Source organism: Lontra canadensis, unplaced genomic scaffold (genome assembly GCF_010015895.1).
Source record: "Lontra canadensis isolate GAN:19392208 unplaced genomic scaffold, GSC_riverotter_1.0 scaffold38, whole genome shotgun sequence".
Taxonomy (NCBI): domain Eukaryota; kingdom Metazoa; phylum Chordata; class Mammalia; order Carnivora; family Mustelidae; genus Lontra; species Lontra canadensis.
The window spans coordinates 17794159-17816185 of record NW_022631032.1 but is presented as its reverse complement, the minus strand read 5'-3'; the positions used below and the strand labels follow the sequence as shown (position 1 = coordinate 17816185).

General features: G+C 42.0%; 1 protein-coding gene across 4 annotated transcripts in view; it reads left to right on the top strand.

Annotated features, from left to right (window-relative positions):
* HACL1 (2-hydroxyacyl-CoA lyase 1) overlaps positions 1–8202 on the top strand; it is a 37480-nt gene extending 29278 nt beyond the window's left edge. For 3 of the 4 annotated variants that reach the window (XM_032869741.1, XM_032869745.1, XM_032869743.1), the window contains one exon: positions 1960–2088. In XM_032869741.1, the coding sequence (XP_032725632.1) occupies positions 1960–1992 (33 nt within the window). In that variant the 3' untranslated portion in view covers positions 1993–2088. Of the gene's footprint in view, positions 1–1959; positions 2089–8034 lie in introns of those variants that run through there. The other variant, XM_032869742.1, reaches the window with a different exon arrangement.
* Positions 8203–22027: the final 13825 nt, after the last annotated feature.

Below are 22027 nucleotides of genomic sequence, written 5' to 3'. Positions count from 1 at the left end.
TCTTTATACATATATATGCTGCAACATCTTTTTCTTTCTTTTTTTTTTAAGATTTTATTTATTTATTTGAGAGAGAGAACTTGAGCAGGGAGGAGGGACAGAAGGAGAGGAAAAAGCATACTCCCCACTGAGCAGGGAGTCCAATGTGGGACTTGATCACAGGACCCTGAGATCATGACCTGAGCCAAAGTTAGATGCTTAACCAACTGAGCCACCCAGGTACCCATCTTTTACTTTTTTGAATAAGGTAGTAGACCAGTAGGCAAATGGGTGCCTGGACAATCAGTTAAATGTAAATTAACTAATTTGGAAACTATAAAATATATAAAAATCTACTAAAATTCTTTTTCTAGATATCAGATATCAGAGGGGCGCCTGGGTGGCTCACTTGGTTAAGCGTCTGACTCTTGGTTTCAGCTCAGGTTATGATCGGAGGATCCTGAGATTGAGCCCTGTGTAGGGCTCTGTGTTTAGTGGGGAGTCTGCTTCTCTCCCTCTATCTCTGCCCCTCCCCCGCTCATGTGTACTCTCTCTCTCTCAAAAAAATAAGTCTTAAAAAAAAGAAACCCAGATATCAGAGACTTTGTGAAAGGAACAGAACAGAACAAAAAACAGCTGGAAAACAATGAACAAAATGGCAATAAGTATGTATTTATTTGTAATTCCCTTCCCGTAAATAGACTAAATGCTCCAATCAGGAGTGGCTGAGTGAGTAAGAAAACAAGACCCATCTAGATGCTGTCTGCCGTAGACTCACCTCAGATGTAAGGACACACAGTCTGAAAGTGAAGGGATGGAAAAAGATATTCCATGTAAGTGGAAACCAAAAGAAAGCTGGAATAGCTGTATTTATATCAGACAAAGTAGACTTTAAAACAGGTATCGTACTAAGAGACCAAGAAGGACACTGCAGAGTGATAAGGGGTTAATGCAAAAAGAAGGTATGACATTTGTAAATATCTATGCACACAACAGGAGCACCTAAATGTATAAAGCAAATATTAACAGGCCTAAAGGGAGAAATAGCACTACAATAATGGGGAATTAAAATAGGGGATTTTAATACACCACTTACATCAATGGATAGATCATCCAGACAAAAAAATCAATAAGGAAACATTGGCTTTAAATGACACATTAGACCAAATGGATTTAACAGCTGTATTCAAAACACACACACACACACACACACACACACACACACACACACAACAGTCTTGAGACCGTGTTAGTCACAGAAAAGCCTTAATGAATTGTCCACCTCCCTGCTCATGAATTCACGTTTCTAATGATCTGCTTCTAATGATCTATTCTCCAAGTTCTCTATGGATTTAGGGAGGTATTGCTGGAGAAATACAAGCTTTTGTCTCCTCTTTTTTAACTCCATAAAGATTATCCTTGTATTTCTTGAATCTATCATTTCAACTTTATTTATCCTCATTTCAGTAAATTCCACATACATTATAGTTTCCAAGCTGTTCATTTTCTTTGTCTCTGTGTCCATCTGCCATTTGTTTTTGGTTTGCAGTATAGGGTAGGCTCACTGCTTCCTGCTACAATATCGAGAGGACCTGATTCTCTGCAGTCACCATGTCCAGGCCACCTGTGTAGGATGGTGTTAGTCCTGGGAAAGGCTTCTGTGCACTGCTCTTCTTAAACAGGTTCTTGGATTTGGGAGCTTGCCCTCTTTGGCCTTCCTTCATCTCCTTTCTTCTTTTGGGTTTACTTCTGGTTCTTCCCAATTCTATTGTTTGTGCCCTGATTCCTGTTAATAGTTGTTTTGTAGGACAAGGTTCACTCTGAATTTTTAGCTTCCTTTTGGAAAAAGCACAAGACCGAAGACAAACCTAAATGTGGACATAATGAAATTTCAGATTTTAGAACAAGGGAAACAATGAGGATATAGTTTGAGGCAATTAATTCTGTTAACTGAATGTTTGCTGTCTTTTCTTTTTCTAGGATTTTCACTGGCTGACCCGCTCTAATATGTAAATAAAGATGCCAGGGAGTCGTCTGGAGGAGTTTTCTCTTTCTTGTAAGATGGAATGTTATTTTCCACAGCAAAATTACTAAAATGTCAAAAATTACTGTACAAAGAAAAATAAAAAAGCATTTCTAAATGACATTTTATGGTAAAAGAATTGACTAAAAACAGAAAAAGTTGCAAGTATTCTACCACAGAGATAATCCATTTACAGATGAAAGGTGGAAAAGGGTTTTACTAAAAAATAGCATTGTAACTGCCTAACTGCTGAGTTACACATCAGTATTCTTTTATATAAATCCATTCTTAAAGTCACATTTTTTTAATTTAATTTTTTAAAAGATGTTTATTAGACAGCAGAAGAAGGGGGAGGGGCAAAGGGAGAGGGAGAAGCAGGTTCCCTGCTGAGCAGGGAGCCCAACAGGGGTTCAGTCCCAGGACCCTGAGATCATGACTTGAGGTAAAATCGAGAATCGGATGTTTAATCAACTGAGCCACCCATGTGCCCCAAAGTCACATGTTTTTTAAAAAACATCTGAGAAAAATTTCTCAAGGATTTTCTAATGTAGAGGTATGTTCAGTAAGTTGGAGTACATAGGCTATTTCTACTTCACAGTTTATCTGTTGATCACTTTGTACCTAATTGGGGTTTTGTTTGTTTTGTTTTTCCAGAAAGAACTTACTGAGCTAAAGGAGAAGTCATACCATACCCAAACTAATAATTTCAGGGTATCTTTGGATTAATAGACCTTAGTTTGTGGGTACCACATTGAGATCAACAGAATCAACAGCCTTAATTTTTAAAGAACTCTTTTTTTTTAAAGATTTTATTTATTTATTTAACACAGAGAGAGACACACACACAACAGGAGAGGGAACACAAGCAGGGGGAGTAGGAGAGGGGGAAGCAGGCTTCCCACTGAGCAGAGAGCCTGATGCCAGGCTCCATCCCAGGACTCTGGGATCATGACCTGAGCCCCAGGCACATGCTTAATGGCTGAGCCACCCAGGTGCCCCCTAAAGAACTCTTATAACTAAGAAAAATATTAATGTACCAGTAGAAGAATGATCAAAGGGCTTGAGTTTATAATTAACAGAAAAAATACAATTTAAATGAGTATAAGTAAATGTGAAGGAGTATGAATAAATGTAAACATGTAAGTTAGACTACGAAGCTTTATTTTTGCTTATCCACTTAGCAAAGCGCTTTTAAAATTATGATTCTCAGAGAGGGTGTCGGTAAAATGAAGATGACATTGCTATGCTATGGTGGAAGTTGAAATTGGTAAATTTTTTTTTTTTTTTTTTTTTAAAAATTTTTTTTTTTTATTTGACAGACAGAGATCACAAGTAGGCAGAGAGGAAGGCAGAGAGAGAGGAGGAAGCAGGCTCCCTGCTGAGCAGAGAGCCCGATGTGGGGTTTGATCCCAGGACTCTGGGGTCATGACCTGAGCCAAAGCCAGAGAATTTAACTCACTGAGCCACCCAGGTGCCCTAGCAGCAGATGCTCTTCTGTACTTCTGAGGTACACACTAGAGAGCCTGGGCTGCGTAAAAGCATAGAGCATATCAAGAGGAGTGTTGAGAGTGGGTAGATCCTATAAACCTCATCAGTGTCCTACTCTGCCCATGGACAGTTGCCTCTGGCGGCCAAGTGCAGTACAGGATTCTGCTGCAAAAGAAGTGTGGAAGCTTTGATGAATAATCATGAATTGAATTATATAAATCTAACTACCAGATATAGTTTGGGGAAAATGCTTGCTCCCTAGCCATATTTAGCTCAAGAGGGGAAGAAAATAATGTGTTAGTGGACTATCCAGCAGAGGTCAGTCTGAGCATTTGAAGACCAGATTAATCTAGGAGCCCTCTGATCACACTGTCGACTGACTGCTTATTTTATAAAAGTAGTCTAGAAATTAGTCTCCTTTTAACAGTTTTCCCTGGGGTACCTGGGTGGCTCAGTCAGTTAAGTGACTCCAGCTCAGGTCACGCATGATCTCAGGGTCTTGAGATCCAGCCCACAGTGGGCTCTGGCTCGGTGGGGAGTCTGCTTGTCCCTCTCCCTCTCTGCCTCCGCATGTGCATGCGCTCTCTCTCTCAAATAAATTTGATCTATTAGTTAATTAAATATTGAAAAAAAATAGAATTTTCCCTTAGAAGGATAAGATGTTGAAGAAGTCCTTCTAAGATGAATCTATTGGTTGATAATCAAACTTACTTTGATGAAACATTTTTGCACTCCCTAGTCTAATAATTAACACTTAGGGGTCCCTGGGTGGCTCAGTTGGTTGAGTGTCTGATCTTGGTTTCATGCTCAGGGTCGTGAGATCAAGCCCTGCGTTGGACTTTTGGCTTAGTGGGGAGTCTGGTCTCCCTCTCCCTCTGCCCCTCTGCTTTTACTTCCTCTTTTTTTTTTTTTTTACGTTTATTTATTTAAGTAATCTCTACACCCAGTGTGGGGCTCAAACTCATGACCCCAAGAACAAGAGTCATATGCTCTTCCAACTGAGCCAGCCAGGTGCCCCAATTTTAGGTCTTTATATAGCCACCTGTTCTGCAAGTGTTCACTAAATAATAGTTGGATGAGAATTCATGATGGTTGGAAATAGCTCAGTGGATATTTTCTGTGGTTATTTAACACTTTGGCATTTGAAGTAGCTCAGTGTATTATGTGAAGTGAGTCTCTTTTCCTTAGGAAAAAAAATCTCAACTCTGTACAAAGCAACAGTAGGACTATTGCACACCAAAGGAAAATGAAAATATGGAATCCAGCAATGTTTTTGTTCCTTTACTGTTTGCAGCCACTTGGCTAGGCTATGGGGAAGTAGTGCATTCCTATGAAGAGTGCCTCATGACTGAAACAAATGGAACTTAGAGTGACTAGGTTAGCATTTCATATGAATATATTAAGAAAGGTGGAAACTAGCTAAATTCCAGATGGGAATTATGACCAAGAAACCCTGATCAAATGGACTCTGCTGACTGGAGAGTGAAAGGTTATAGAAGTCAGAATCATCTGTTGATTCCTGGTTGCATTTGCTGCTGCTAATCTGAATAATGGAGTAATGTGGACAGAGGAAATTGAAGATCCTATTAATTCCTCCTGTAGATAAGGTACAAATAAAAGTATACCTTATTTGGATTCAGATTTGACAAGCAGTGCTGTCTACACCACTGGTTTTCACTGGATTGTCTTAGATCTTTCCTCCCTTCCAAGGCCTTTTCCAGGAGAGAGGCTAGCCAGTCAGGGAACCCATACTAAATCCAGGTTGAATGCTTACTCCAGTTAGGGAGCAGAAAAAGGCACACCCAGAAACCCCTGGATCTCCAGTGTTAAAGTTTAAGGAAGCACTTTAAATTTTGACTCAGGCCTGGAAATCACAGAGATGGCATTATCCACAATTTTGTTCTTTGTATCAGTGGTCACTAGAATAATCTGTGTGGTCTATGGAATGGTTAACCTACAGCCATGTGGCTCATGCCCTGGTTCCAGCATGTTGCTGGGAATTGCCCTTTTCCCTCCACTGAGGAAGGTGGGCTCAGGAAATCAGATTCGGTTTCACCTTAGCCTGAGTTTTGCTCACGCTGTTTCTACTATAGGGCCCTGTGTACACCTACCGATTTTTGCCATATGAAATCAGCTGTATCTTTCAACGTCTAGCGCAAAAGACATCTCTTCCATGGAAATGCCCTTCCTCCCTGCACTCCTACAGCACCCTGTGGTGCCTCTGTCTCTACTCAGAATGTTCACAGTAAATTCCCATTTTTCTCCCCTACTCAGCTGAGTGTCTGTGTACCCAGATGTCACCCAACCCTTGTCTTCCAAGGCCTGTGCCCTCTTGCTCCTTTTTGACAGGCTCCTCTGTGAGTTCACTTGAAGAATCTACGTCCGCATGGCATACAGCAATATAAACATCACAGACATTTTCTTGGAGAGGAGGTGACACAGGGTGGGGTTTATATCACAAAAGCTGCAACAAAGAGCCTTCCAACCAGGACGCATGGTGGGTACAGCAGCTGCTAAGGCTCAGAAGCCAAGCCCTGATGCCTGGATATTAGCTAAGCCCAACGGTTCTTGGAGCAGTGTGGGAGAGGGTGGTCGGGACCACGAGGCCCTGACATGACTGAATTAGTTTCCACCCTGGCAAAATGGAGGATAAAATTGAGTTGAATTACTAAAAATAAATGTTTCTTTCACACTTGGGTACTTTGAACTGAAATTTATCCCCACCATGTTCATAAAGCCATTTCATAATACAGTGCTATCCCTGCCTCCCCCTACCCTTCACCAGCCACTCCAGCTCTCTCCGCACTGCCCTACCTATGTTATCATTTTTCAGAATTTTCATGGTTTTCTTCACTTGATTATTTTTGAATATTAACTTCACTAGCACATACACACACAAATCCACCGTGTGCTTTAAAATACAGTGTACTGGGACACCTGGGTGGCTCAGTTGGTTGGGCGGCTGCCTTCGGCTAGGGCGGCTAGGGTCGTCGTCCTGGCGTCCTGGGATTGAGTCCCACATTGGGCTCCTTGCTCGACAGGGGGCCTACTTCTCCCTCTGCCTCTGCCTGCCACTCTGTCTGCCTGTGCTCGTTCTCTCTGACAAATAAATAAATAAAATCTTTTTAATAAATAAATAAAATACAGTGTACGAGTAGAAAAAGTTGAAGCTCAGTAAGGCCACAGATCAGGAGATAATTATCTTGAGAAGATAGCTTCCTTTTTTTCTTTTTTTTTTTTTTTTTTAAGATTTTATTTATTTATTGAACAGAGAGAGAGGGGGGAAGCAGGCTCCCTGTTGAGCAGAGAGCCTGATGCAGGGCTCTATCCCAGGACCCTGAGATCATGACCTGAGCCAAAGGCAGAGGCTTTAACCAATGAGCCACCCAGGTGCTCCAGGAAGATAGCTTCTTACTCACAGTTCCTAAAAGGAGAATGCCACACCATTCCAGAAGACACTGAGGTCGGTCTCAGGTGTAGAGAGAAAGGAACTAGCCAGCTGAAGCCTTTATTGTGGTCTCCTAGGGAAGAAAGAGGTGAGGCACAGTAAACAGGTTTAGGACTGGCCAGTTTGAATAATTTCCAAGAGCTCTGGGGTGAAGGGGCAGCCCTGGTTATCTGGTGCTGGTTCTGGGGTGATTAGGGCAGGAGCATAGGGGAGTGTGAGTCCCTACAGACTGTGATAGGGAGGAGGGAGTGTGGGCTCCCAGTTGGTTGGTTTGTGTCTGAAAGGAAAGTTTTATTTGTTCTTTCTAGGAGTTAGCTAACCTGGGAGGGGCAGTCCCTGGAGACTCCTGGTGTCAAAGCATCAGAACTACAGAGAACAGAAAGACACAGCTAAAACAGAGTGGCATTAAATCACTATATGAAACTTGTTCATATGATATTTGGACAATTGAATTTTAAAGTATTGTTTCTATTCAATGCTAAGGTATCTTTGGATTTTGGAAAATGTTTTGTTTGGTTGGGTTTTTTTTTGGTCCCTCAGTGAAGTTGTAATGTTTTCATCATATTAACCCTGCCCAACTTTTGTGAATTTTGTTCCTAGACACCATTCTGTTTTGTGCTATTGTAAATTCTATATTTATAGTGAGTTACTGTTTGCATGTTTTGTGTACTAATTTCATACCTTAATGAATTCTCTTAAGTCTCTTCTTTCTTTCATAGAGAACTAACTGAAGGTTACCAGAGTGGAAGGGTGATGGTGGGGGGTAAGTAGGAGCAGGGAGGGGGTGAAATAGGGGATAGGGATTAAGGAGGGAACTTGTCCTAATAAGCACCAGTTGCTGTATGGAATTGTTAGATCGCTGTATGGTACACCTGAAACTAAGATAACACTACGTTAACTAATGAATTAAATATAAACTTAAAAAATAATAATTAGTCTAGAAAAGAAACACCTCTTCTTCCTCTCTTTTGTCTGGTGCTTTGCTGGTGCTTCTAGAACAATGCAAAATGATACTGGTGACTGTGGTTACGCACCACTTTCATTCTAGGTGTTTTAGAATCAGCATAGATATGGCTTATCTCCTTTCTTTTTTCAGGAGGAGCAAAAGGTGACAAGAAAGTCTCCCTACAAGGAGTTACTAAGGATGCAGGGTTTGAATGTCTTCCCCCAAAGGATATAAAGTCGGAAAAGAATCCCCAGCCTTTCCATGTTAGTCCTTATGCTTGTGGACACCTGTAATAAAAGGTAACTTCTTAGCAAATGACTTAGGGCTAGTTGGGGTGCTAGTCAATCATTTGTTGCCTGGGCTGTCTTCCTTCACGGCACCAAGACCACTGACAAGGGCAAACACACTGAGAAACCTGTTCCTCTGTAGACTTTACCTTCACAATCTCAGACCACGTTCCCCTAGAAAAGTCAGGAGAGGCTGACCTCCTTTCCCCCCACAGTGATGTGTATATAGCTGGGGGCACCAGTGGGGAGGGGCTTTGCATGGGATTAAACACATCGAAGATTTTATTCAGGGGACCATCCTTATGAGAGTAAACAGGGAAGGAACAGGAAAAGGCTGGGGGAACCATCAGACTGCTGGGCAGACCTGACCCTGGGAAGGGAGGGAGGGAGAGGGAAGGTTGGGCGCAAGCATCCCCGATGCCCGCAATCTGAGGAAGATGTGGCAAAGCTTCCGTCACAGTCCCAGGTCTCCCAGAAACAGGCCCCCTTCATATCCGCCTGGGCACAGACATTGGAGAGGAGTGGCCTGGTGCCTGGGAGATGTGGCCTTGGCTCAGCTCAAGGATGGATTTCAGAGAGCAGCAGCTGGGCATCTTGGCCATTGGCCTCTCGCAGCTGACACAGGCACTTCTGGAGGTCTCTTTGCTGCTGCCTTTAGACTGTTTGGGTTTAAAAATGGGGAGACAAATTCTGTTCAGCGGGGCTTAAAATCCAAGAATCAGATCCAAGTCCGTCTGCAGCTTGTTTTCAGCTTGAGGACTCAGCTGTCCCTCTTGGAAGAGTACAATGAGCCCGAGGTTCTATCCTAGCTCTGCATTGGTGGTTATACACTGTAAGTCTCAGTTTCCTCATCTCTATAGGGGGAATAATAGAATGCCTAACTCATAGCGTTTTCTGGAGCATATGCTATTCATAGGAAGCATAGCACAAAAACCTGGCACAAAAGTGCTCCTTGACAGCTGTCAGCCCCTCTCCCTTCACTCCCTCTTCCTGCTTCAGGCACCCAATACTCACAGAACAAAGGGTCAGGAAAAAAGCTAGCTTTGTCCCTCTGTGGAATCTTCTGGTAGGAGAAGTCCCCTCGTCTGTGTGGTTATTGTGTGCTTTGGATAGCTGGGGAACTGACCATAGTCAATATTGAGTTTGGCTGCTTTCCTTCCACACCTCAGCACAGGCCTAGGCTGTCAGTGTAAACTCAGGAAAAGGCACATTCATTTGAGCCAAACTAAATTAACCAGAACAGTCGGTGGCCGGGAAGTCACGTGCCGCTTTCCCAAACCAAATAGAAATTATTTTTAGATTATTCACTGTTTGGTATTATCCATGCCACAGCTCCCTCCTATTAAGGCACATCAGAGAAAATTGGCGTCAGCCAATTAATGGATATTTTGCAAGCCATTTGTCAGTCTTGGGCCTCTGTTCTCATTTGTGCAAAGAGTGGTTGAAACTGACCAGCGGTTCTCAATCCTAACAGCACATGGAAATCACCTGGGGGGTCTTAAAATTCTTGAATCCTAGGCCGTGCTCTGGCCCAATTATGTCAGAATCTCTAGGTTGGAATCCAGGCATCAGCAGACCCCCAGGTGATCCCAGTGTGCAATGCAGCTTGAGAACCAGTGGAAGAGGGTTTCAGAACTTCCTTCATCTCTAGTTCCACAGATATGACCTTGAAGAGGTACAGTCTGCTTCTAATTTAATTCATAAAATAGGAACTCTGAGTGAATATGCCAGCAGTTTTATAATTTTATATTTTTAAATTCTCTGCTCACCATCACCTTCCTCTTTGGCATCTTGGTCTGTCCATGTTTAAATTCATAATTTTACTTTTTCCTTCATAAATTTTTGTTTACTTCATGCATCTATTGTAATGTCTTATTTTCACCTATTAGTATGTTTGTGGCAGGTATATACTTCACAGAATTGGTTAACTTTTATTACTCTATAATAGAAATCAGCTGCTGAGCTCGACTTTTTTTTTAAGATTTTATTTATTTGTCAGGGAGAGAGGGTGCGCACGCACACAAGCAGAGGGAGCAACAGGCAGAGGGCCCTAGGATCATGACGTGAACTGAAGGCAGAAGCTTACCCGACTGAGCCACCTAGGTGCCCCTATGTATTTATTTTTAAAGATTTTATTTATTTGAGAGCAAGAGAGAGAGTGAGCACAAGCAGCGGGGAGGAGTAGAGGGAAAGGGAAAAACAGGCTCTCCGCTGAGCAGAGAGCCCAACATGGGACTCGATCTCAGGACTCCGGGATCATGACCTCAGCAATAATAACATGTGGACCATGTGCAACTGAGGCTACTCCTCAAATTCCTGGCAACGCGATACTCAACAGAACAGGAGATAGTTTTCATAGGACCAGCAGACAAAAGGACACATGAGAGACTTTGGTGTAGGGGTGTTTGAAAATGGCTTCTCTCTAGCTCTTTTAATTAATACAATTTGATTCTTCTTTAAACCATTGCATAGTAAACACTTTACATTCATTATTTTTTAAAAGCCATATTCCATTCTAAATAGACCACTTGCTGGCCAGAGAGAGAAAGAAGTAACCAAAAAAAAAAAAAAAAAGGTATATATGGCCAATGTCAGAGAAATTGCTGCTTCTGTTCTCTTCTATGATTTTTATGGTTTCAGGTCTCTAATCCATTTTGAGTTCATTTTTGTGTACGTATGGTGTAAGAGAGTGGTCCCATTTCATTCTTTTGCATGTTGTTGTCCAGTTTTTCTAGAACCATTTGTTGAAGAGACTATCTTCCCCCATTGTATATTCTTGCCTTCTTTGTCATAGATTAATTTGAACATACAATCTTGGGTCCATCTCTGGGTTCTCTTTCTATTCCATTGATCTATGTGTCTGTTTTTGTACCAGTGCCATACGTTTTTGATCACTGCAGCTTTGTAGTATATCTTGAAATCTGGAATTGTTCTACCTCCAGTTTTGTTCTTCTTTCTCAAGATTGCTTTGGCTTTTTGGGGTCTTTTGTGGTTCCATACAAATTTTAGTTTTGTTCTTTAAAAAATCCTGTTGGTATTTTGATAAGGTTTGCATTGAATCTGTAGATTGCCTTGAGTAGTATGGACCTTTTAACAATATTAATTCTTCCAAACCATGAGTATGGAATATCTTTCCATTTGTTTATGTCATCTTCAATTTCTTTTATCAATGTTATATAGTTTTCAGAGTCTAGGTCTTTCCCCTCTTTGGTTAAGTTTATTCTTTTTGGTGCAATTGTAAATGGAGTTCTTTTCATAATTTTCTGTTGCATCATTATAGAAATGCTGCCAGTTTCTGGGAACATATTATTTTCTTTTTCCTTTTTCTCTCAATATGTTTATAATTGCACACTGGGACTAACAAGTTTGAGCTATTTGAATATAAACCATTACAGCTTTCTTTGACAGTGTGACTCAACTTAGGCAAATAGGGTTGAAGATGATCCAGAGAAAAGTAGAAAAAATTGGCTATTTATGGAGCCAACTACTAATAGAAATGGAAATGCTTGTAGCACATGTTCTTTCCAGGAATCTCCCGGACTGACTGAAATAGGGCAAGAATAAAAATGGAAAATTATTTTAGAAGGTCATTTGCATATTGGATGCTACCACTTATTGGTTGCCTTGAGTATGTAGAGTTTCTAATTCAAGAACTGTTCAGTTTTAAAAATGGACTTCAAACTGAGAAGTAAGGGGGGAATTGTAAAAGAAATTTGGGGCAAAAAAAAAGTCATGAGATGTATTTTTAAATTGTCTTCAATTCAAAATATATCTTTGAATTTGCAAACCACAGACCTCTTCCAGAGAATTCTGCATTGATAAAGTGAAATATAATTACAAACTGGAATGTGAATATATGGTTAGATATGTTTTTAGGGTAGATGTTCTATTTAAAGGGAGGGGAGGAACATGGAGAAGACGAGACAAGAAGAACACTGCTACAAATTAGAATTCTCTAGGGAAGTTATAAATTTGTCCAAAATTCCCTGCTGAAATGGTCATCTGGATAATTATACCCCAATAATTCGATCACTGTGAATACCCTCATTTTGCTGACTGAACCCTTAGACCAGTGCTTCTTAAAGTGTGGTCCATGGACCAGCAGCCACAGGACCTTGAGTTATAAGAAGTGCAAATCCCACCCAACTTCCAAGACATTCTGAGTTTGAAACAGAAATCCGTGTTCTGACAAACCCTCTGGGTGATCTGGTTACTAAAGTTAGACCTGTTTACTACAGATTCATAAGTTTTTAGTTTTAGGCATCCAAGAGAGAAAAATTTGGCCCATTTTTCTCCTGCCTAGGTGTGTGTGGACTTCTCGCCTCCAAATATGTGAGAAAATGCGTTTGTTGCTGAAGCTCCCCAGTCTGTGGTCGTATGTTACCGCAGCCCTAGCAAACAAATACACCAGGTTCATGTGTTTTCCAGGCAGCATGTGGAGAATCACAGAATCTAGAGAAGATCAGCGTCGTCCTCTCTGAAGACTGTTTCTAGGGGTTGGTGGCATTTATTTCCCAAAGCCAGACGTGGGCGGAGCGCGGTATTCAGATACCACGTGGTATCACTGACACGGGTGGGGTCTAGCATATCATGGAGAGAGCCTGGGGGAGGCAGATGGGAGCCAAGGCACTCACGAAGCCACTGATCAGAGAGGGCTCTCTGGAACCTCACATTTAAAGGTCGGACTATGTGCCAGCTGCTTTACATGTGTCATTTCATTCAAAGCTAACTACCCTCAGCTGCGCAAACTCACGGCTCCCTTGGCAAGAAACAAGTCTGTTCCGAGACATGACAAAGGGCATCTTGATCCAGTCAGAATTACTGTTCAGGTTTTAGATCCACTGCAGTGCAGTTTATCTATCTTGTGCGCACAATGCAAACCAACTTCTTAACTTTTTCAGCACTTTGAAGACCAGCTGTGTATCTGAGTTGACACTTAGGGGGATAAAGGGATGAAGCAGTCATGAGCCTTGTGCTCAAGTAGTTAGTAATTCACTCAAATAAAATATAGCAAAGTCACATGTTACAAGGCTGAATACATAGACCAGAGCTACACTTACGTCTGCATATATACTTACACATGAAGTGTTCTTATTTCTGAAGAGTTTAGATTGCTCCTGTTAGATGAACCATGAGAGACTGTGGACTCTGAGAAACAAACTGAGGGTTTTGGACTGGAGTGGGGTGGACGGATGGGTGACCCCGGTGGTGGGTATTAAGAGGGCACCTATTGCATGGAGCACCAGGTGTGGTGCATAAACAATGAATCTTGGAACACTTAAAAAAAAAATTAAAAAAAAAAAGTATCACCAATACTCCAGAAACCCCTTCATACCCCTTTCAAGCCTTACTCCTCCCACAAAGGTAATCACTGTCCTGCTTCTATCAGCATGGCTTAGTTTTGCCTATTTTAATACTTTATATAAATAAAAGGGTACATTATACACTAAAAAAAAAAAGATTGTTCCTGTTATGTGGCAAGGCATTGTATAAAGCATTTTAGAAGTGGTATATCAAATCCATACTGTTTAGAAGTGGTATATCAAATCCATACTGTTAAAGATATGGATGGTATATCAAATCCATACTGTTAAAGTGGTATATCAAATCCATACTGTTTAGAAGTGGTATATCAAATCCATACTCTTTAACAGTATGGATTTGATATACTCTTCCCTACACTTCCACCCTGGGCCACTGTCTTGTAAGTTTATGTCCCCATGCCCTCCAGAAGGAAAGGAGTTATCAGTCTGATTAGTCAGAACCAAGGACATGAATTGGGCCATTTTCCCCATGAGCAGGGTCTCTCTAAAAGATCAGCTTTGTGGCAGATCCGCCAGTCTTTTTCCTGTACATGGGGTCAGAGGCTTCCTAGGAGCTGCTTTCTAGGTCTGGCATCTGTCCCATCTTCCTTACCCTATTTCTGCAGGGTAGGCAGCAGAAGCCCAAAGAAGCCTGGTCATCTTCATTCTTTTTGGGAAAGAAACAGGCAGTCTTCTGTGGCTTGCAGGCCTAACCAACATCTTCCAACTCAGTCTTTGCAAGACTCTGCCTTGGTTGGTTACAATTAATTAAATGTTCCTGGGGCTCTTAGGTGGCTCAGTTGGTTGAGCTTCCAGCTCTTGATCTCCGCTTAGGTCTTGATCTCAGGGCCACAAGTTCAAGCCCAACACTGGGATCCATGCTTCATGTGACACCTACTTAAAAAAATAAAAATAGAGGGACGCCTGGGTGGCTCAGTGGATTAAGCCTCTGCCTTCAGCTCAGGTCATGATCTCAGGGTCCTGGGATCGAGTCCCGCATCAGGCTCTCTGCTTGGCGGGGAGCCTACTTCCTCCTCTCTGTCTCTCTGCCTGCCTCTCTTCCTGCTTGTGATCTCTGTCTGTCAAATAAATAAACAAAATAAAATCTAAAAAAAAATAAAAATAAAAATAGAGTGTTCCTGATTCCCACCTGGCTGCTATCAGGCTTTCATGGAGGCCCCTAATCAGGAATCCTGAAGGGAAAGAGATGAGTCCTGAGATCTGGCTATTCCTAGTCCAAGGAAACTCAAGGTTAATCGCTTAAACTTCATAGAACATCAGGTAATGTTCTCTCTCGAGAACTCCTCAAGAGTTTCCCCATAGTGAGTGGCAGAGCCATGATTTGAACAAGCTACTGTCTGACTTTAAACCATAGCTCTTGCCACCACACATACTGCCAAGAATGAAAATCAAAGAACGCACTAGGGAAACTCCCTAGCTGGGGGAGTCCCGGGGAGTGGGGGGACACATTCCTCCTGGCAAGCTCTTCGTGGAAAGGAAGCATTTGAACTTGGGAGAACTGGGAGCATTTGGACATGAAGGAGTGGGAGCACGGCCTTCCAGGAGGAAGGAAGCACAGGTATTCTGGAATAAGCTGTCAGGACAGGGAGAACACAAGGCAAGCTGTCCCTGCCAGCAATTCCCAGCATGAGCAGGAGCTGGAATGCTCCTGTAAAATATTCCCCAGTCACATCACTGTCCAGTCGTTCACATTCGGAAGCGATCTTCTGCTATTCCAGGCTGCCAGAGCCTGCCTGTGTCTAACACCTAGGCTCAGCTTGTTCTTTTTCTTTCCTCTGAGGACTCTGGCCCATGATGGTCCAAGTTCATGCTCACTCTGAGCCCTGGGCTGGAGCAGTTGCCCTTGCCTGCCTCTTCCATTCCCTGAAGTGTTTGGACCAGGTGCTAACTAGTGCGGTGTGAAAAACCCAGGCTTTGGGGTATGTGGCCAACTTTGTGCTTTCGCTCTGTGGCCTTGGGCAGGTGACCTAACTGCCCTATCAGTCCCTGTTTCTTCATGGAACACAGCAATAGGAGCACCTACCTCATGCGGTTGCTGTGAGGTATCACAAAAATAACATATGTACTAGTATAATAGATGCTTAGTGAACAGGGGCTCAAATTGGTTTTTCCATTCCTTAGGGTCAGAATTACCTCCAACTCTTTCATGAATCCCTCCTGAGAACTAATTTCAAGACTCTTCCTTACCTCCTTCATTTCTTTACCTTTTTCCACCCTTCATGGAAGCCCTCTTGATTGATTATATCTTTCCATTATTCTCCCTTACATTGAATACCCCTGGTTTTTGGAATTCACTCTAGCAGAAATTTGGGGCAAACTCAACCCACCTTCAAGAATGGGGCTAAGGTTTGTTATGACCTTTGGTGGCTTAACAATTATTTTGAAGGGGCACCTGGGTGACTTAGTTGGTTAAGTGTCTGCCTTTGGCCCAGGTCATGATCTGTGGTCCTAGGGATCAGCCCCACATCGGGCTCCCTGCTCAACAAGGAGCCTGCTTCTCCCTCTCTCACTGCAGCTCCCCCTGCTGGTACTTTTGCAGTCTTGCTCTTTCTCATATACATACATAAATAAAATCTTTTTTTTTTTTTTAAGATTTTATTTATTTATTTGACAGAGAGAGAGAGAGATCACAAGTAGAGCAGCAGGCAGAGAGAGAAGGGGAAGCAGGCTCCCTGCTGAGCAGAGAGCCCGATGCGGGGCTCGATCCCAGGATCCTGGGATCACGACCCGAGCCAAAGGCAGAGGCTTAACCCGCTGAGCCACCCAGGCGCCCCCATAAATAAAATCTTTAAAAAAAAAAAAAAAATTATTTTGAGTTCATATATTTCTATGATTCTTGAAATAAGCAACACCAGGAAACTGGTTTTGCTTGGGAATCAGGATGTTTTCCCTTCTTATAGGTTCAGTTCAAGAGTCATTGCTCCTCAGTTGTCGCAAGCCAGTTGGGGATCTCCTCTGAAGTGTCCAGCCCTCTCTCACTTCCTGCCATAAAAACTTTCCTGTCTCCCTACCAAGAATGTGGGTCTTGCCTCTTCAGAGCTGAACGATTCTTGAACTCCCACCGTTCTGACGTCCAGTTTCAGGTAAAGACAAGTTTGACTGACATTCCCTTTTAGAGCAAGTCCAGATCTGGCAGCATTGATGGCATCTGGCTATGTGTACCAGCATGAGGGCCCAGGTCCAGTCTTGCTAGTCATCACTCCACCTGCCTGATACTGCTATCCCCAGAGCCTCACATCAGCCTGTTTCCTTATCTGTAAAATGGGAATTATAAATGTAGTTACACTTCCTCCATCATGGAAAAATCAAGGGGGGAAAATGTTAAAAGGATTTTATAAAAATTCTAGCCCAACATAGTAATTATTTGTTTAGCACATCAGTAACGTGCTTGCTGTATAAAACATAGATAAAAAGGGGAAATCAAATAATAGGAATTAAATAAAAATGGGTTTGAGAGTCAAATACATTTTCGAGGCAAAAACGAAGTTAGTAGGTTTATTTACCACAGAACTTCCCAATGGCTTTAGTATATACTGTAAATTCCCAAGAGGAACATAAAATAGACAGTGTTTCTCAATTTATGTGAAGTACTTTGCTTTTTAAAAATTGAGTGTCTCTTAAAATGTGTGTACCTCAAGCACAGTTTGGGAAACACTGAATTGGGTAAGATTATTGTTGCCATTATCGTGATTGCATCCAGGTAGTTCCAGGCCAGCTCAGTGCAAATCTCTTTCCTGAAAGTGAGCATGACCAAGCTTTATGTCCTGGAGATGGAACCACAGGCTCAAGGCCTGGGGGCGTCTAATTGGTCTCATTACACTTTCTGCTAGTTCTTCTGGTTCTCCGGTGGGTCTTCCCATTGCATCCGGAGCTCCATGGGTTCTGGCTCTGATTTCAGCTTGAGTTGCCAGGAGCCAGGGAGATTGTGAGGAGGGACTTTCCCTGGGCTTCTTAGTTGCCCAGTCTTATCTCTCTCCTGCTGATGCAGCCATCAGTGGGAGGTGGCCAGGGCCTCAGCATAACCAAATCATCCTTAATTCCAGTCCAGAGCATGCTCAGAGCTCTGTTCTCTGGCAGGACCAGTCAAAAATGGTCTGTTTGTGCCTCTCAGCACATTGGCAGGGACTTACTGGACCTTATGCATGCAAAAAGTCACCTTGTTTCCCCTTTTCTTTGCCCAAAGAATTTGATTTTGTTAAGAAAATCATTTTTTGAATGACAGGTTAAGGTATGTCCATTGTAAAAACTTCCAATAAGACGAGTACGTATAAGATTAAAAAGGAAATTTCCCTCCTTCTTATCCCATATTCTTCCATGCCCAAGTGTGCAGCGTACGCTCTTGTAGATCTTTCTCTCTGCACATATAAATAGTTGGTAAACAGAATTGCTTGTTCAGATGTTTGGTCAGATGCACTGCATCTTTCTCATTTTACTCAGTGATTCTCTGTGGAGAGCCTTCCATGTCCAGGCATAAATGTGAACTATCTTTGCCTTATTTTTTTTCAGTCAAGCTTATTGAGGGGATAATTCACATAAAACTCACCCTTTGTAAGAATACAGTTTGATGAGTTTTGACAAAGTAAACAAAAAACCACTCCAATAAAGGTAAAGAACATTTCCATCACCACCAGAAGTTCCCCTTGTAGCTGACTCTCATGACCATAACTGCTGGTTACCACTGAGCTGTTCTCCATCCCAGTAAGTTTTGCCTTTTCCATAATGCCTTATAAATGAAGTTATGCATTCTGTAGCCTTTTGTGTTGGCTTTAGCAGAACGCATTTGAGATTCATCCATGATACTTGTTTCAGTAGTGTTGTTACATTTTATTGCCATGTGGTATTGCATTGTACACAAGTGGTTATACCAGCTGATGGCCATTTGGGTTGTTTCTAGTTTCTTGTTATTACAAACAAAATAGTTAGGAACATTCACGTACAAGTCTCTTTTGGTGGATATGGATTCATTTCTCTTGTATAAATACCAAAGAGCAGTATTGTTGTGTGGTATGATAAGTGTATATTTAACTTTACAAGAAACTGCCAAACTGTTTTCCAAAGTGGTTGTACCATTCTGCATATTCCCACTAGCAGTGCGAGAGAGCTCCAGGAGCTCCACATCCTCACCAACACTTGGAATTGTCAGTCTTTTTAAACTGAACCATTCTAGTAATACATAGCAATGTTTCATTAAGATTTTAATTTAGATTTCCCTAATGACTAATGATGTTGAATATTTTTTCACGTGCTCGTTTTGCCATTCATATACCTCCTTTGGTAAAGTATTGTTGTTTTGCCCTTTTCTTTTAATTGGGTTATTTGTTTCATTATTATTGAGTTGCAAAAGTTCTTTATAAATTCTGATTACACATCCTTTATCATATACATGTATTGTGAATCTATTCTCTTAGTCTTTGGTTTGTCTTTTGACTTAACATTGTTTTTCAAAGAGCAGAAGTTTAAGCATTTTTATGAAGTCCAGTTTAACACTCTCTTAAATGATTGGTGCCTTTTTGTCCTACTTAAAAAAGTTTTTTCATAGAGAGTCAAATGATGATTATCAGGGGTTAGGGAAGGTGGGGAAAGTGGAGGATTGGTCAAAGGGTAGTGGATTGGTCAAAGGATACAAAGTTTCAGTTATATAGGATGAATAAAAATGGACAGCATGGTGGCTATAGTTAATAGTATTGTTTCATACAGTTGAAATTTTCTAAGAGACTAGTTTTTAAGCGTTTCACTAGGAAAAAGGTAACCATAGGAGTTGACAGATATGTTAATTAGCTTGACTGTAGTAGTCATTTCATGAAATACATGTGTATCAGAACATCATGATATATATTTTAAACATATACCATTTTTATTTAAGAAAAAATTTTTAATTTAAAAGGAGAAATCTGGGCGCCTGGGTGGCTCAGTGGGTTAAGCCTCTGCCTTCAGCTCAGGTCTTGATCTCAGGGTCCTGGGATCGAGTCCCGCATCGGGCTCTCTGCTCATCGGAGAGCCTGCTTCCCCCTTTCTCTCTGCCTGCCTCTCTGCCTACTTGTGATTTCTCTCTGTGTGTGTCAAATAAATAAATAAATAATTTTAAATAAAAAAAAATAAAAAAATAAAAGGAGAAATCTTTGCCTAACCCAAGGTCACTAAGCTTTTCTCATGTTTTCTTTTAGAAGTTTAACTAGTTTTCACTCTGACATTTAGGTCTATGATCTATTTTGAGCTAATTTTCACATATGAGGCAAAGTAAGAGTTAAGATTATTTTTGTTTTGCATATGGAGGACTCATTTTTCCAGCATCGTTTGTTGCAAAGACTACTTTATCCTTTGCAATGACTGTATAATGTTACACTGAAGAGAGGTCCCATGATTTATTTAATAATCTTATGTTCACAGAAAGTCAGGCTGTTTTAGATCTGAAGCTATAATGAACATTCTTGCACCTCAACCACTGGGCAGTTGAACGAGTATTTCTGTGGACTTTCTGGGTCAAATGACACGTGTAAGTTGTGTGTTGATGGTATCATCGGATTGTGCACCAGTATACTTACACTCTTAACCTCCATGGCTTGTGAGAGAAAGCTCAAGTTTTTATTGGTTTTATTGTTGTAAGCCTTTCACAGATCTCAAATAATTTCCTTCTGGATAAACTAATAGCCTGCTCTGAAAGATTGAGAGCGCTTCAGGAGAGTTTGAAGAAAGATGATAACTTCTCAGTCAGGGTAACCCTGTAAGAAAAAGGCTCATAAAATAGACAATCCATGGGAAATGGAAATTTACAGAGCTGTTTCTTAAGTATTGGGGCTTATCAGTACCTGTGTTGTGCAACCTCCCGGAAGGGCAGAGGGGACTCACACCCCAGTGGCCTGAATGTATACATGCAGCCTCTCCTGGCAAGCCCTAACTCTTTGTGGCTGTCTGTCCACACTCCCTTTCACTTTCTCCCCATCCTCGCCAAAACCCTGTCTTGTACCAGACCCAGGCCAGCCAGCTGTACGTGCAAAGGCACAAAGAGGGGGCTGGGAAATGCAATTGGCTCAGTGTGCCTGGAGCATAAGATCATGCCAGTTTTTCTACTTATCTTTTTATCCTATGGTTCTGTGTTTTGATTGAATTAGCTGACATTGTTGAGGATGAGGTGACAAGGACCGTCCTGGGGTACACAGAGCTATGGGACAGTGTTCCGTCTTCAGGGACATTAATACAAGTTAAATAGCAATGCAAGGTAGTATAGAAGTAGCTCAAAAATCGTAGCAGAGGGTGTCACAGGCTGGACATATTGTTCTACCTTGTGCCGACTACACAGTCAATGGTGAGATCCAGGTATTAAGAGAAGGAAGAAATGAATTTGGTTTCACAGGAGGAATCTGAGCTGGATGGTGAAAGTTCAGATTTTTGGCACCAACTCACTCAAGAGTTACCTTCCTCCTGGGTAGATCCCACCTTCTGCAGGCCACCAAAAGCCCATTGTTGGGACTACAGGTTTCAGGAGTTAAGGAGAACAAGCCCGAGAGTTTCCTGGTGGGTTCAGCCAGCAATCACAGATCCTTCCGTCAAATAGTTTGGGAACAGCTAAAGCTGTCCTGTTAATTTTGAATGTAACCCAAGTTTATTTTTCATGCTTTCAAAAGACTTTCTTGTAAACCCTTTGTCAGTTAGCTCTTGCTACATAACAAATCATCCTAAAACTGAGTAGCTTAAAACAACAGCCATTTTATATAGTCATGAATCTGTAGTCTGGGGTGGGTTCACCTTGGCAGTTCTTCAGCTGGTCTCACCAGGGATAACTCCATGACTGCCTTCATCATCTGGAGACCTGCATGGGACTGGTTGATTCCAGCTATCCTTGCTCGTGTGGTCAGTGCCTCATCTGAGGTGGCCGGGCACCAGGGGCTGGATGCTTCCCCGTCCCTGTGGCCCATCTGACCACCCTAACTTCTTGTGTGGCAGTTTCTAAGAAAAGACAAAGGTAGAAGCTGCCAGGCTTAGTAAGGCCTCGGCCTGGAAATGGCACAGTCTCCCTTCTGCAACACTGTACGTGTCAAAGCCAACCCCAAGGCCAGCCCAATTCAATGGGAAGGTGAGTGGATGCCACCTCTTGCTGGGAAGAATGGTAGGAACATACAGGGTTGGGAGATTGTCAGTGACCATCCCTGCGCCCAATCCACAGCTCCCTGGATTTCATTTTCGCTGTCTCTGTACACAGATTTTAACTCATGTCTGATTCATCCCATGTTACCTCATTTAACCTTCCCAACAAACCCTTAAAGGGAACATGGCCTCCATTTCATGATAAGAAAACTGAGGCTCAGAGATGTCAAATGTTTTGTCTGTTGTTACAGTGGTGCTGGGAGTCAGATGCAACTGGTGCAAGAAAGATCTGGGGAGTGTTGCCTTACACTCTGCCTTCCCCCTGGGATGAGGATCAGAGCTTTTCCCCCAGGAGGCCCAGCCCAGAGTCCAGTAACTACCAAACCATTTCTCAGTCAACTCCCATGAGACACTGGGAGGACATTATGTAAATTAAACTAAAATGGACAA